This window comes from Sturnira hondurensis, unplaced genomic scaffold (assembly GCF_014824575.4).
Source record: "Sturnira hondurensis isolate 20B ecotype Veracruz unplaced genomic scaffold, ASM1482457v3 Scaffold0021632, whole genome shotgun sequence".
Lineage (NCBI taxonomy): Eukaryota > Metazoa > Chordata > Mammalia > Chiroptera > Phyllostomidae > Sturnira > Sturnira hondurensis.
Window position 1 is genome coordinate 4,181,711 of NW_028094263.1, and position 14,679 is coordinate 4,196,389.

General features: G+C 36.6%; 1 protein-coding gene across 2 annotated transcripts in view; it reads right to left on the reverse strand.

Moving 5' to 3' along the window:
- FBXO47 (F-box protein 47) overlaps nucleotides 1-14,679 on the reverse strand; it is a 28,851-nt gene that overhangs the window by 856 nt on the left and 13,316 nt on the right. Inside the window, exons 7-11 of one of the 2 annotated variants that reach the window (XM_037033387.1) lie at nucleotides 14,266-14,442; nucleotides 13,155-13,301; nucleotides 12,354-12,496; nucleotides 7,434-7,593; nucleotides 4,843-6,768 (exon numbers count right to left, since the gene is read on the reverse strand). In XM_037033387.1, the coding sequence (XP_036889282.1) occupies nucleotides 6,656-6,768; nucleotides 7,434-7,593; nucleotides 12,354-12,496; nucleotides 13,155-13,301; nucleotides 14,266-14,442 (740 nt within the window). In that variant the 3' untranslated portion in view covers nucleotides 4,843-6,655. Of the gene's footprint in view, nucleotides 1-4,842; nucleotides 6,769-7,433; nucleotides 7,594-12,353; nucleotides 12,497-13,154; nucleotides 13,302-14,265; nucleotides 14,443-14,679 lie in introns of those variants that run through there. The other variant, XM_037033388.1, reaches the window with a different exon arrangement.

A 14,679-nucleotide genomic window follows, 5' to 3' on the forward strand; every position in this document is an offset into this window, starting at 1 on the left:
AAGGAGTTCCTTTTTAAGTCCGTGAGCACATTGCCTGTCCTTCTGTGGCCACTGTATCAGCCTGTCTTTATAGCCTGCACACTATGGGATCACGTGGTTTCCCTCGTCTTAGGCTCTAGCCAGAAGGAACTTGTCATCTGAGTTTTTAAGATTTCTTTTTCCTTCTCCCTACCACTTGTGCCCTGGCTTCTCATTTAGAGAGAGAAGCAGTTACAATCGTCCTCATTCTTTGTGCCTGCTGAGTTATAAATGACTGAAACAAGATGGCTATACCTATCTTGTTATTTGGGGGAGAAATCTGTTACCCCCAAAATAAATGCTTTTAAAACTGTCAAATGTTCCTTTTATGGAAAAAAGTAGTAATTTCAACATATTTTCTGTCCAATTAAGGTTGAAGAAACCTTATATACTAAGGTTGAAGAAACATGTATTTGGAAGTCCAGAGGAGACGTGGGCCCCAAACCCGTGGTATCTATCCCTTTGAAAAATCCATCGTAACTGTTCTACATTTGATTTTCCAGCTTAAAAATAAACAAGAAAGATGAACTTAATAGTTTTTATTCCTAACATTGAATTCAATTCCCATGTTTTCAAAAGAAATAAAATTAAGACTAATATAATGTCACAAAATGAAAAACTTGCATTTTAGAATTCTGGCCAATGAAAGACACTGTTCTAGAAGCTTCATCTTGGCAACAATTTACACGACCTTGAGGAAGTCATTGAACCTTTCAGGGTTTCATTTAGTTCTGACAAATGAGAGGGATGGACTAGAAAACTGTTAATGTCTTTCTCCATGTTAAAATTCTACAATTCTAGGATGCGTTTTCTTTGGAAACGACATCTTTGAGAAATCCCATGGAGAAACAACTCTTAATAGTTACGCGTAGTCCACTTTTCTGCTCTCTCCAAATGATATTTTATGATGAAAACTCAACCACAAAACTTTTTGGCACATTTTGAAAAGAAAAGGACTGTTTACCCCTAACATATATCAGTGATACTTTGTCTAAGCTGTTAAGGGAAGGTTAACAAGTACAGCACCACAGGGTGGTGTGCAATAAAAAGAGGTAATCTGGCAGATACACTGATTCAAAGAGCACGGCTCTAAGCACTAACAGTCAGGGGTGTCTTCAGTTATCTGTGAGGCCTTGACAGGTCATTTCCCAGTAAAACGTCCCTCTGACTCTGGCATAGCTTTGTGCATCAAACTAAAATTTCCTTCTTTGAGTCAAGACAGCAGCTCTGGTCCTTACCTAGGTAATTAGGGCAAGAGTCAGTATTTTGAAGGGGTCCAAGTGACAGAGTCAATTATTGTGCTTTTGGTCTTCATGGTGTAGTTTCTAACCAAGCTTGCTCTGAAGTCTGCTATGAGGTCAGGCTCTTCAGTCTGTCCACAGAAAGCTGAAACAACTCATCAGCCAACTGCAGTTACACACCGGCGATATGTCCCACTGGCACTGGGCACAATATAAGGACAGAACAGTTACCCATATTTTCAGTTACTTGTGAAATAATTATATTTTGGAAGAAATTTTATGACTTTGTGCCTATGTCCATACTATAATATGCCACTTTATAACTGTTTTATAGTGTTCATCATTTTGATAATAGTTTTTAAAAGCTCACATTTAAACTACTGTGTTTTTTAAAGATTTTATTCATTTATCTTTAGAGAGAGGGGAAGGAAGGGAGAAAGAAAGGGAGAGAAACATCAGTGTGTGGTTGCCTCTTGCTTGCCCCTACACTGGGGACATGGCCTACAACTCAGGCGTGTATCCTGACTGGGAATTGAACCAACGACTCTTTAGTTCACAGGCTGGCGCTCAACCCACTGAGCCACACCAGCTAGGGATAAACTATTTGTATAGCGGCATCTTAAAACATAGTAAAACACTGGAAAAAGTTACTTCTGTAATATGAGGTTTTGTATACAGTGTTCAAGTCTGTGTCATAGGGCAATTGTGTCCTGTGAAATAGGGATTGCACTTGGCCTACATCAATGTAGTGAAAAACTAAATAATTGAGGATTACTTACAAAAAATGTGGCATAATATGATGAATCACTTCACTAATACATGCTTTCTTGATTAAAAATGAGGGGCTTATATGGAAAAGTGATGTATTTTATTTCAGGAGAAAGGGGATATCTTTTAGGAAGCAGTGAAATAATGGAAAGATAAATGTCACTAAATTAGAATCACCTAAGACTCATTGCTTTAGGTGCATGGAATCAAATCCAAACTTTCTGAGTTTGAAACCTGGCATGACATAATTTATTAAGTTTCAGAAAATTTGTTTGCTGTTAAAAAGCTTAAAATGAGCATTATTCAAACTTCAGAATCCCTTAAGAGTATCATTTTAAATGACTCAAAAATAATGGGAATCTCTCTTAACAAAGTACAAAAGAATAGTTGAAGTAGAAAACTATACAGTACATACTTTGCCTTTATAATCTCCAAATGTTTGCTAAGCCTAGAATGGCCCATTCTAAGTTAGTTTTACTCCCATCTATTATAAACAAAAAGAAAATCAAACAGAAAAAGTCACTGACACAATTTTCATTATAAACTCCAGCATACTAAGGAAGATACATTTAGAAATAGTTAACAACTTCTTTGTTCTTAGAAAAATACTGTAAGATCTTGTAGTCATGGGAAATTGCAGGTAACACACAATACCTAATTACATATTTGTTTTTTGACACTAATGTGAAAGTATGATAATTATAGCAGCAATTTAAATATTAATCAGTTGAGAATTTGGTCTCTGAATTTGGTAGCAGAATAGCACAGAATACTGTTCTACACCCAGATGGTTACACAATTTGTGAGTCATTGCAAGTAAATGAAATTATTTAATTAACTAAGATACTACATTGTTAACCATAAATATACATATATAAGTATATAGCTAATTGCAACATTATTTTATGTTAATACATTTTATATTTTGCTCATTGTTAGAGCTATAATTAATAGCTTAAATAAAAATAAGTTCCTCTACAGGAAATAATTTAAAGGAATTACACATTCAGCGACTTGCATAATGACAAACTCTGGACAAGTTAGACATGTTTCTAATTTTATTTTATTAATATAAATAAATAACAACTTAAATAAAGTTAGAAAATATTAAATATTTAAGTATCAAAGATATTTTACCATAAACACAATACTTTAAAAATAACAATATGTTTCTCAATTTTGTGCACCTTGAAGAAAGCAGTGATCTTAGAATGCCTCCAAGTAGTTTTTCTTCATTTAAAAGGTTTTCAAGGTTTACACTAAGCTTTTTAAAAGTATAGTTACTTGAGGAATTTTCTGCAGTTATATTTGCTTTCTTGATGAAAAAAAATCTTAGTTCTTTGGCACTTTTTCTTAACCTAGAGAAGACTGTCCAATACAACCATCTTTGAGGTCATCTTCCTTATTTTAGTGATGTCTCAGTAAACCAAGGAGCCTAGGTGCACAGCCTGATTCTTAGAGGTTCCAGCTACCTGCCAGGGGAACTGGTAAAGACGTTACGCTGCTAGTAAGGTATCCAACAACACAGAGGCCTTTGTAGCGGCTTTGTGTTTTTACCCTTCACAGTATTTATTGACAAAAATCTGTAATCATAGAATTCAGTGCCATTCACTTAAGGAGGTAAACTAAGGTTATAACCCCACAAAAAGGTTAATGTTTGTTTTTTATCAACGTAAGGTGGTTCCTCCATTGCACCTTGTGCTGAGCACTTCGTGCTGAGCACCTCACACTTGCTCTAATCTCCAAAGGTGAAAAATCTTTGTTATTAACAGAACAACTGGAAGCATGAAGTAAGTCATCTGAGGGTGGAAAAGAGGCCCATTGTTCATGCTGTGAAGAGCAGCCTTGAACTCTTAAATGCCTGAAAGGTTTCCCAAATTATTTACTGCCTGCATTGTGAAAATGATAAAGTTGAGGAGTCAGAAGGGCAGGAGAAGGAAGCACCCAAGAAAAAATAGAAGTTTTATAGTTTCAAAAGGTACAGAGTATTTATCACAAGATATAAACTTTAAATTAGTCTATAAGAAAAGTAGCATCATTTTTTGGTTCTTAGTATTATTATGGTGTCATGTGTGTATGTTCAGAAACAACAGGAAAGATAAACTAATGATGTGTCATTGAGTTTTGGGGGCTTGCTTTCTAGTAGAAGTAAAAATCACCCTACAGACTGAAGGCAAAGGAGACTGAGGAAATCACTATCAAAAGGAATAAAAGAGCTAGAAGCCCAGGCTAATCTAAGTCAGAAGAAGGTACAGGATAAATTATCTGACCTGCTAGTAATTTACGTCATTGTTATTATAACTGTCCTAGAGTTAGTTAGAAGTGGGCAGTCCCTTAGTGTTTTTAGGCTATTCATTTTGCGGATGTCCCTTTTTGGTGGCACTATGACTGTATAAGGCAGCACTTAAACATCTATGTTAATAATACATGCTTTTGCAAATCAATCTGCCACTTTAAAATTTGGTATCACATTTTATTCCTAATGACAAATGTATTCAGCAAAAAACTGGACTGCTGAATTGAGGAGACTGAAAATTTAGTCTCAAATGTTATTTTACCTATTAATAATTGAATAAAATTTTTTTCATTTATTTTTATTGGTAGCAAGATGGTATCATTTATCTACTGTACCCAAAGAATGAATCAGATTTTTTATGTTCCAAATTTCTAGGGAGGGTGAGATAACAATCTCACAATTATCAAGAATAATGAAATAATGTGTCTTTAAAAATACACAGCAGCAGTCATGTCAGTTCAAGTGTGTGATGAGATTCAAAATCCAGGTCAAAAATCTTCTAAATTAAGCCATTTTTCCTTTGTAAAGTTTCTAAAAACAACTGCTGTAGAGATTTGGGCAATTCAAGGAATGCAAGGAAACCTCACAGAGCCAAGTTGCTTCTCTACGAGAATGAAACAATATCTAGTAAAATATTTAAAATATTACTTATTTATACTAAAATTTTACTTTTTTCTTCATTTTAATTTTTTCCCCATAAATAATATAATGTAGTATATCCTCAACTTGGAATCACCAGTGTTTTCTACACGGATTAGGTTTTTGAAAGAATGTATGAGAAAAAGGGTGAGAGAGAAAAGAAAAAGCTAATAATGTGTTGTTTTGACCTCTGGTATCTGCCAACTTTTAATCTTCATAATTTAGTTGTGAATTGGAAGGAAGAAAATGAAACAGGATAAAAGCAAAGAATGTTTTGCATAAATATGCAAATGCTACAAACTGGAGAAACAGTTCCTGCCACGGTGGAGTTATAGAGTTGAACAATCCATCAAAGAAAGGCAGTTAATTTCTGACCCTCCATGAAAGAAAGTTAAGTGCTTATGCTACTGAAATACAACAAAGTCTTATCACACAGTTTATATTTTCTCCACAATTTTCACTCTTCCTCAATCCTATTAAATCTGTTACTGAGCCCCTCTTGCCAAATATTTGACTGAGAATTTCCCACAATTTATACCCTACTTCTGCAAGCAATTTCTATATCTTCTATGTTTCTTCCCTTTAGAGCTCATGAGGTGAGTTAAATCAAGAGCTTAGGAAAAGAAAGCCAGCCTCCAACAAGCTGAGTGGGAAGGGGTGTGTCTTCAGCAGAAGTAAAATGATCGAACCCAAGGAGAAGAGAATGAGAGACCAGGAGGGCTCCGGCACTATTCCAGCCCCAATTAGGCACTACCATTTTCTACTTTAACAGTAAAGGGGTGGTGGCAGATCCTACTCAGACTGAAATAGTCCTGGAATTCATTCACTTGGGTGAAGAAAAATCCTACTCATGGGCTGCTCTAATATCCACGCAGGCAGTTTCCTTCAAGTTCTATTCTTGAAGATAGGGAGAGAAGCTTTAGGAAGAAGTGCAAACTATTTATGCAAACTATTCTTCTGGTAGCAGAATAGGTATTTTTCTTTCATCTTACATTTTTTCCTTATTTGCAACACTTTAATCCTCAGGAAATGAAAAATGATATGTAGTAAAACAATATATACCCTACTTATAGGTTTTTGTATGATCTGTCTTAAAGAGGGAAAGATATATTTATATATGTGAAAATACATACATACATATGAATATGAATATACACATACACACATACTTCCTTTGGTTTTTTATCTTAGTTCATACAAAATGTGTATGAACCATATGCCAAGAAGGTGGTAAAAATGTGATTTATATCTACACATTCCAAAATATCATATTGCAAACCTTTACAAAACATTCTAGGCTATGTCTACACAACCTAAGCAAAGTGAAGAGACGCATACTGTTTAATGAACTTGGGTCTGCTCAATTATAAAGCAAATTTTCTCATTTCAACGATCCACACATGCAGGTTGACTGGCCCCAGATTCTGAGACACTAATGTTCCACTTATTTTGTTGTTGGGTTTACCAAAATCCAAAGAGGCACAGCTTGTTTTTCAGAGAAATCTCAATATATTCTTGAGCTTGCCTGTGATTTCTATATTAATAGTGATCTAAGCCATTGCCACTAAAATTCTATGCAACTTCAGAATTACTTAGGTGATAAGTCCCCGGATGCTATTCTTCGTGGAGAAGTAGTGTTCTTGTAATTGTTAGTTCAATGAGGTAGTCTCTAAATGCAAGGCTTTCTGAGTATTTAGGCAGAGGCAGAATCCACGGTCAAATACAGGACCTCCTTATGGAAGTTAGCCTGAGCGTGCACAAGGTGGAACAAATTCAAAAAGTTTCTGTCCTCTTCATCATGGTCTCCTATATGCCATTACACAGGAATGAACAGTGAGGGGGCGGGCAGGAATGACAGTTAAGTTTAAAACATATGATCTATTTAAAACATAAGAAGTTCCAATTTTTCCTAATAATATGTAACAGAAAACTAGTTAGTGATCTTTGCTAAGTCAGATGTTAAACACTGAAAGCATGAAATTTTATAAGAGCAATAAATTAGAAGTCAGAAGAAAAGGATGCTGGTCCATGTTTTATTGTTTCTAACTTTATGACCTAGGGCAAGTCAGATAATTTCTCTAAGCTTTAGTTTTCTCATCTTTAAAACAGGACTAATTGTCATGTTGGCTACCTAATAAAACTGTAAAATACATATATTAAAACTATATAAATATAGGATATTATTATGATGATTATGATAGTTGAATGAGCAAGTTAAAATTTTTTGCTCTGCGTAATTGAAATTGGTTTCTTTAAGGACAGACTCAGTTTTGTTTTCCACTAAAATAAATACCCGATTTAAAAAGTGACAAAACCAGGAACTAAATCTATCTCATGGAAAAACAAACAAAAATGTCTACCACTACTTTTCTTAGTTTAGAAATAAAAGTCTACACAGAGCTATCCCTGTCTTAAGTGGAGGCTAGAGCGCATCTTGTTCACACCCAGGCACCATCTACAGGCATACTCACCAGAAATAACTGACTGCAGCATTTCCATTATAATACATGCAAATGCGTTGGCCACGTTCTGTAGGAAGTTATGTTTATCCACTGAAGTACTGAAGACTTTACAGAGTCTTTGCATTATTTTAACTGTCCAATCCATGCAGTATAGTTCTTTTTCACACACCTGATTTAGACATACAAAGCATTACGGTAAACCTTCATGTAAAGAAAGCTATAGAATTTGAAAATTGTATTAACTATGACAGTTTATGATTTTACATAACTTATTACATATGATACTATATTGCATCTATAAGTGGAAAATGTTTTTATATCTAACACTCCTTTCCTTTCAAATGTTACAATTTTAGTGGAAAATGTATAACATAAATAAAAGTCTGGTTCACAACTATCATAGAATATTATTTTTTAAATTTATTTATTTTTCAATTATGGTTCACATTCAATATTATTCTGTATTAGTTTCAGATGTACATCATAGTGGCTAGAAAATCATGTCCTTCGGAGTGATGCCCCTGATGTTTCAAGCAGTCACCTGGCCCCACACACGGTTACCATGGTATCATCAACTATGTCCCCTGGGCTGGAATCTGCATCTCTGTGACTGTTCTGTGACTACCCATTTGTCCTTTTAATCCCTGCCCCCTTTCACCCATACCCCTAATCCTTCTCCCCTCTGACAACTGACGGCCTGTCCTTTTATCATAGAATATTAATAGTGTAAGAACTAATATTGAAAACCGTTATTAAGCATATGAAATATAAGGCTTCTGCTCATTTGCTCATTCAGTAGATATTTACCGAGCACATGCTGAGAGCTAGAAGTACAATGGCAAGTCCTAAAGACAGTGCTTCTATTTTCAGGAAGTCCAATCAGGGTAACAGAAAAACAAGAAATTTCAATAGGCAAGAGAATTTTATAGTATTACCAGCTTTCCACCTTGAGAGTTATAGAAATATTTTCTATATTCTCTTATTTAAAAGAGAAATATTTAAAGAAAAGACTACATGTTAGTAGCTAAATCTGAAAAGAAAAGGTTTGTTTGCTAACATTCTAAATGGCCAATTTAGCTCACATAACTGAATAATATTCAGCATGAAAAGAAACTTTACAGTAGTGTAACTAAATAACGTTAATCTGACAGGAAAGATGTATTGACCACTTACCTGTAAGGCATGGCACAAAGCACTATGAAAGAAGCAAGTGACACAGTTCTGGATTTCAAAGAATTTACAATCTGTTTTGGGAGGTGACTTACTCCACACATAAAATGGCTTAAGAACACTATTAGTAAACAAAGATAAAGAGAAGACAAATCGGAGGCAATTTAGGGAAAACTAATGATCAGAGTTGAATTGAGATGGTTATCAGGGAAGGGTTTGGGGAGAAGGCTTCTTCACCCCCAGCAGCGTCCTCTTCATTCCGTTTGCTATGGTGCTGCTGAAGTGACCTTTTACAAACCTGAAACTGGTGGTGCCTCTCCCCTTCCTGAAACTGCAGCAGCTCCCTGTGTGGGGATGTGTTCAAGCTCCACAGACGGTCTATGTAAGACCCTTCACTACCTGGCCTCTCCCTTTCTGTCTAACCTCACCTTCTCCTTTTTCTCTTTTGCACATTTTACCCTTCAGAAATAATACTGGGCTGCTTATAGTTACGTGAATATAGCCATGAAATTCCATTTCTCTTTTGGAGGAAATCTGCTTAATTATTAAAATAAATATTTGCCCCTGCTGGTGTGGCTCAGTGGATTGAACACCAGCCTGCGAACCAAAAAGTCACAGGTTTGATTCCCAGTCAGGGCACAAGCCTGGGTTGCGGGCCCGGGCCCCAGTTGGGGGTGCGAGAGAGGCAATTTCACATTGATGTTTCTCTCCCTCTCTTTCTCCCTCCTTTCCCCTCTAAAAATAAATAAATAAAATATTTTTAAAATAAAGTAAACATTTACACTGAAAATACAGTTAATTTAGTAGCTTTATTCACATTTCAAAAAGAGCCACCGAAGTTTCATTCATGTTTTACGCAGCTGAGTTGGTAAAGATCCCGTCTCCATTCCACAGGAAGTGGATTACATTCAATTACTCCCCACAACAGCCAACTGGAAGATTATTTCACTGCTTCTGAAGCACTGCTTGAGCTGCCATCCGTGATGGTAGCATAAGAAATTATTTGTCTTGTCTATCTGCCTGGGGAACTTCTATTCATTTTTTAAAGAAAACTGGGATTGGGAAAGCCCCTTTGTGCTCAACATTCACCCATATTGGTTCCTTTTCGCTAACTCTGTTTGTATCTTTTTGTACATATATTTTTACTCTTATCTCACTGAATTTATTTACATATATCTTGGTATCTCTTAGAGTCAGACGTGCTACCATCACACCACGAGGTCACAGAAGTCTTGGTATCTCTTCAAAGACTATAAGCAGCTTTGGTCAGGAAATTGCCCTATTAATTTCCACAGTTCTAGAATCTCACACAATGCATGGCCCATAATAAAAACTCAATTTGTGTAAAATGAATAAATATTAAACATATTTTAAGTGTTTTGTTTTGAAAAACATTTTAACTATAAAAGTGGAGAGAACAGTATAATGAACCCCCGGTACCTGCTTTCTAGCCTATAAATCTTGATTCACCTTCGTCTCCATTCACTACCACACCCTCTCCCTGCTGTTGATTATTCTGAAGCAAATCAAATGGAGAACTTTATTTTCTAACAGATTTTTTAAAAAAAATAAAGAATATAACTTGGGCCCTGACTGGGTAGCTCTGTTGTTTAGAGCATCATCCTGATACACCACGGTTGTGGGTTCAGTCCCCTGTCAGGGCACATATAAGAATGAACCAATGAGGGACTTCCGCCAAGATGGAGGCATAGGTGGAAACCCTGTGCCTTCTCCCACAACCAAGTTTGAATACAACGACGGTATGGAGACCAAAGACACAGCAAAAAACAGAAAACTGAGTTATACGGAAGTCTGACAACCACTAACCATTCAACGGGAAGGTAAGAGGGGCGGAGCTGGGTGGGGCAGGACAGGTCCCCCGACCTAGGCGCACAGGCAGCCCGGAACCAGTCGGGGTGCGGGGCAGACTGACCGCGGTCACACATTCGCGCACAGTGAGACAGACCACGCAGGCCCCCGGGGGCGAGGGCTGACGGCGGTGGCACACTCTTGTGCAGAGGGGCAAAACGCTCGGCCCGGTAACAGTGGCAGCTGCAGCACCTGTGGAGGCCGAGGCGGGAGGCGGCAGACGGGACGGCATAGTCCTTCGTTGACCCCACCCCCACATACAGCGACACAACCCAGCGACTTAGTTGCCCTGCTCTAGTGAACACTTTAGGGCTCCGATCCTGCTCCGGAACAGGCACGAACAGCCGGAAAGATGGCGCAAGAAGAACTCAAAGTCCCAGAACCGATAACTCTCAGCGACCGAGAAATTGCCAACCTCTCAGAAGCACAATTCAAAACACTGTTTATTAGGATGCTAACAGAACTGGTTGATTATAGTCACAAATTAGAGGAACATATGAAGGCTAAACTAATTGAAATGAAGGGAGATGCACAGGAAACCAATAGCGATGGAAAGGAAACTGGGACTCAAATCAATGGAATGGACCAGAAGGCAGAACAAAAAATTCAACCAGAAAGGAATGAAGAAATGAGAATTCAAAAAAATGAGGAGAGGCTTAGGAACCTCCAGGACATCTTTAAACATCCGGATTATAGGGGTACCAGAAGGGGGAAAGAAACAGCCACGAATGGAAAACTTATTTGAACAAATAATAAAGGAGAACTTCCCCAGTCTGGCAAAGGAAATAGACTTCCAGGAAATCCAGGAAGCTCAGAGAGTCCCAAAGAAGTTGGACCCAAGAAGGAACACACCAAGGCACATCATAATTACATTAGCCAAGATTAAAATGAAGGAGAGAATCCTAGAAGCAGCAAGAGATAAGGGGACAGTCACCTACAAAGGAGTACCCATCAGACTGTCAGCGGATTTCTCAAAAGAGACCTTACAGGCAAGAAGGGGCTGGAAAGAAGTATTCCAAGTCATGAAATCCAAAGACCTACAGCCAAGATTGCTTTATCCAGCAAAACTTTCATTTAGAATGGAAGGACAGATAAAGTGCTTCTCAGATAAGGTCAAGTTCAAGGAGTTCATCATCACCAAGCCCTTATTATATGAAATGCTAAAGGGACTTATATAAGAAAAAGAAGATGAAAAATATGAACAGTGAAAGGACAGCAAACTCACAGTTATTAACAACCACACCTAAAACAAAAGCAAACCAAGAGGACAGCTAGATCAGGAATGGAACCATAGAAATGAAGAACACATGGAGGGTTAGCAACAGGGGAGTGGGAGGGGGAGAAGCGGGGAGAAGGCACAGAAAATAGCATAGAGGGTCGGTAGAAAATAGATGGGGGGAGGGCAAGAATAGTGGGGGAAATATAGAATCTAAAGAACTTGAGACATGTAGTTATAAACTAAGGGGGGGAGGATGGTGGGGGAGGGAGTGTGCGGGTGGAGGGGAATGAAGGGGGGAATAGAACAACTGTAATGGTATAATCAATAAAATATATTAAAAAAAGAATGAACCAATGAATGCATAAGTAAGTGGAACAACAAACTGATGTCTCTCTAATTAATTTTAAAAATTAAATAAAAATAAGAAAGAATAAAACTTGGCAGAGCTGTAAAATGACAATCTAGATGTGAAGTGGGGAGAGGGTAATACAGGAATAATTCCAAATATGATACGTTATTACCTATATTGAAAATTTTTACAAGTATATATAAAATATATACTTATTCTTTCAAAATGTTTTGTACATATTTCAGTTCCTTCAGGGCAGCTCCCTGGCAGGTCAACTGTAATGTTAAACAACTTGTTAGAGAAAAACTCATTTTTCACTTACCAAAGCCAAAAAGACTATCAGTCTCGCCAGTTCAACGGTCCGTCCATTCACAGCTTTACTAGCCATGAAAGTGAAACAGATGTCGTTCCCACACAGGATTAGGAGACGTGCATTATTTTCTAGAAGCCACTCACGAGGAACCACTTTTATTAGAGGAAGAACAATTATTTAATGAGAAATTGCACAATAGCTTGAGTAAACATCATCAATTATAAGCACTGTTACATCATTTCATTGGAAATACAATTAGCATCAAGGGAAGAGCTCAGAAAAAATGCTTTAGTTTTTCAGTGACAGCGTTTAACTGGAGACGGAGATCACTGCTGTGTCACGGGGCGTCTCACAGACGTACCAGTGAAACAGTCAAAGCATTTTTCCTACACAGAGGCCAAAGAGCAAGGTGTCCTAATCCTATGAAAAGAAAGAAATCTTGAAAACTTCAGAATCTCAAGGGTTATGCATAAATGGGAAAAATCGTTTCACCTCTGCCGTACCCTTAGGAAAGGGTTTCTTCTTACACAACCCAGGAGAGTGTTTCTGAGAACTTATAAAATGAGAATAATTATGAAGCTTTCAAATAATAATAGTAATAAATATACATTTATAACATTCATAATTGAAGGAGAGTAAGTTAATTATATGCATTCTCTTCAAACATGCCAATTCTTTAAATATTTTAGGGCACTTAATGATTTCAAATACACAAGTCATTTTGTTACCTGTAGAATTACCCTTCTAATTTTATAACTGTACTCTAATAACAAATTTCTGTTACTCTGTGAGATGAATATATTACCGCACCTGAGAGTTCATCTATAAGACTGATAACATCATCTGCTGTCCACTCTTTGATGCCTGTGTTGTGTAGCAAGTTAATGGCATCAGCCAAACCTTTCAGACTAGATTCATCTGTAGGTTCTTCTATCATTTTCTGCCAAACCACTTGTCCTGAACAATAATTGAAACAAAAATTAGGTGCTGACAGGATAGTTGGATTTGTGATAAAGACGTCATGGATTGTTTAAAAAGGATATTGGATTGCATACTGGAATTCATTACTTATATATGCTACTTTCATAATGAAAGTCAATTTTAATAACAATATAATTTGAATGCCTGACTGATATGATGCACAGCAACAATAGCTAAATGAAGAAAAGGTAGTTTCACTAAGCACAGCTTCTAGTTCAAAGATAATGTTATCCCTAAAACAGAAACTGGAATAAATAGTTAATGTAATCTTACTGAAATAAAATAAAGCCTGAAAAAGAAACATGCTGTATTTGAGGATCTTTCAAACATTTATACCAAAACAGAGTAATCCAGTCAATTTTTGATTATTTACCTACAATCAATTCTCTTTGTGAACTACACAACAAAATTTAATCACAGATTGGCTTCTTGCTGCTATTCAACATACTTTAAACTGGTTACCTGCTGATATGAGGCAATGAGAACTAAAGAACTGCATGCTAATTTTAACATTCATCTAAAATTCATGCAAAAAACTGCACAAAAATCATATTACACACCCCAAATTAAGCAAAACATCAATTCCAATTACTACTTTAATTTACTGGCACATAGTATCTGTTTTGTGTATCTGCTTGGGGAACTATTGGTCCCCTCCAGCAGCAAATACAATCTTGAATTAAGATAATGCTTAAAAATGAAAAGTAACTATTTTAGGTAAGCCAGACATTACAGGAATATACTTGGTAATGGCCTTCAGGGAACAATTTCTGTCTTGAAGCTTAAGTTATGCACAAATTAATGTAGTATAAATCTATGAAATTGGGAAACAGTTTAGGCATTAGGAATGATGAAACTTAGCAGGTACAAAAAATAGGCTTCCTAAAGTAAAAGTAATCAACCAGTTTTTAACATATGTTGCTAAAAAATAGATGCTCACCATCTTGAGGAGATATTGGTCCAAAGATGATATACAGCAATCTTGCCTGATTCACCATTGGCCATGGCTTTAATATACATGTCAGCCAAAAAGCAGAATCGCTTCTTTGTGTCCAATGATCAAGCAGAACATTCCTACAGAACAGTCTGATCCTTAACTCCAGTTTTCGGGCATTTCCTATGAAGACAAGAGACTTGTAAATCATTCTTCCTGGAAAGGGTGATGTGTATAGTAGACAGGTCAAAGACATACTTCATTAATATGCTTTGTATTGAAAGCATTACTTCATTTTCCTCTGTAAAAGTTTTAGATTATCAAGAAATTATTTTTAAACAGCTTTATTGAGATATAATTTACATATCATTCAATCTGCCCATTTAAAGTGTACAATTCAGGGTGGGTTGGGAAGGAAGT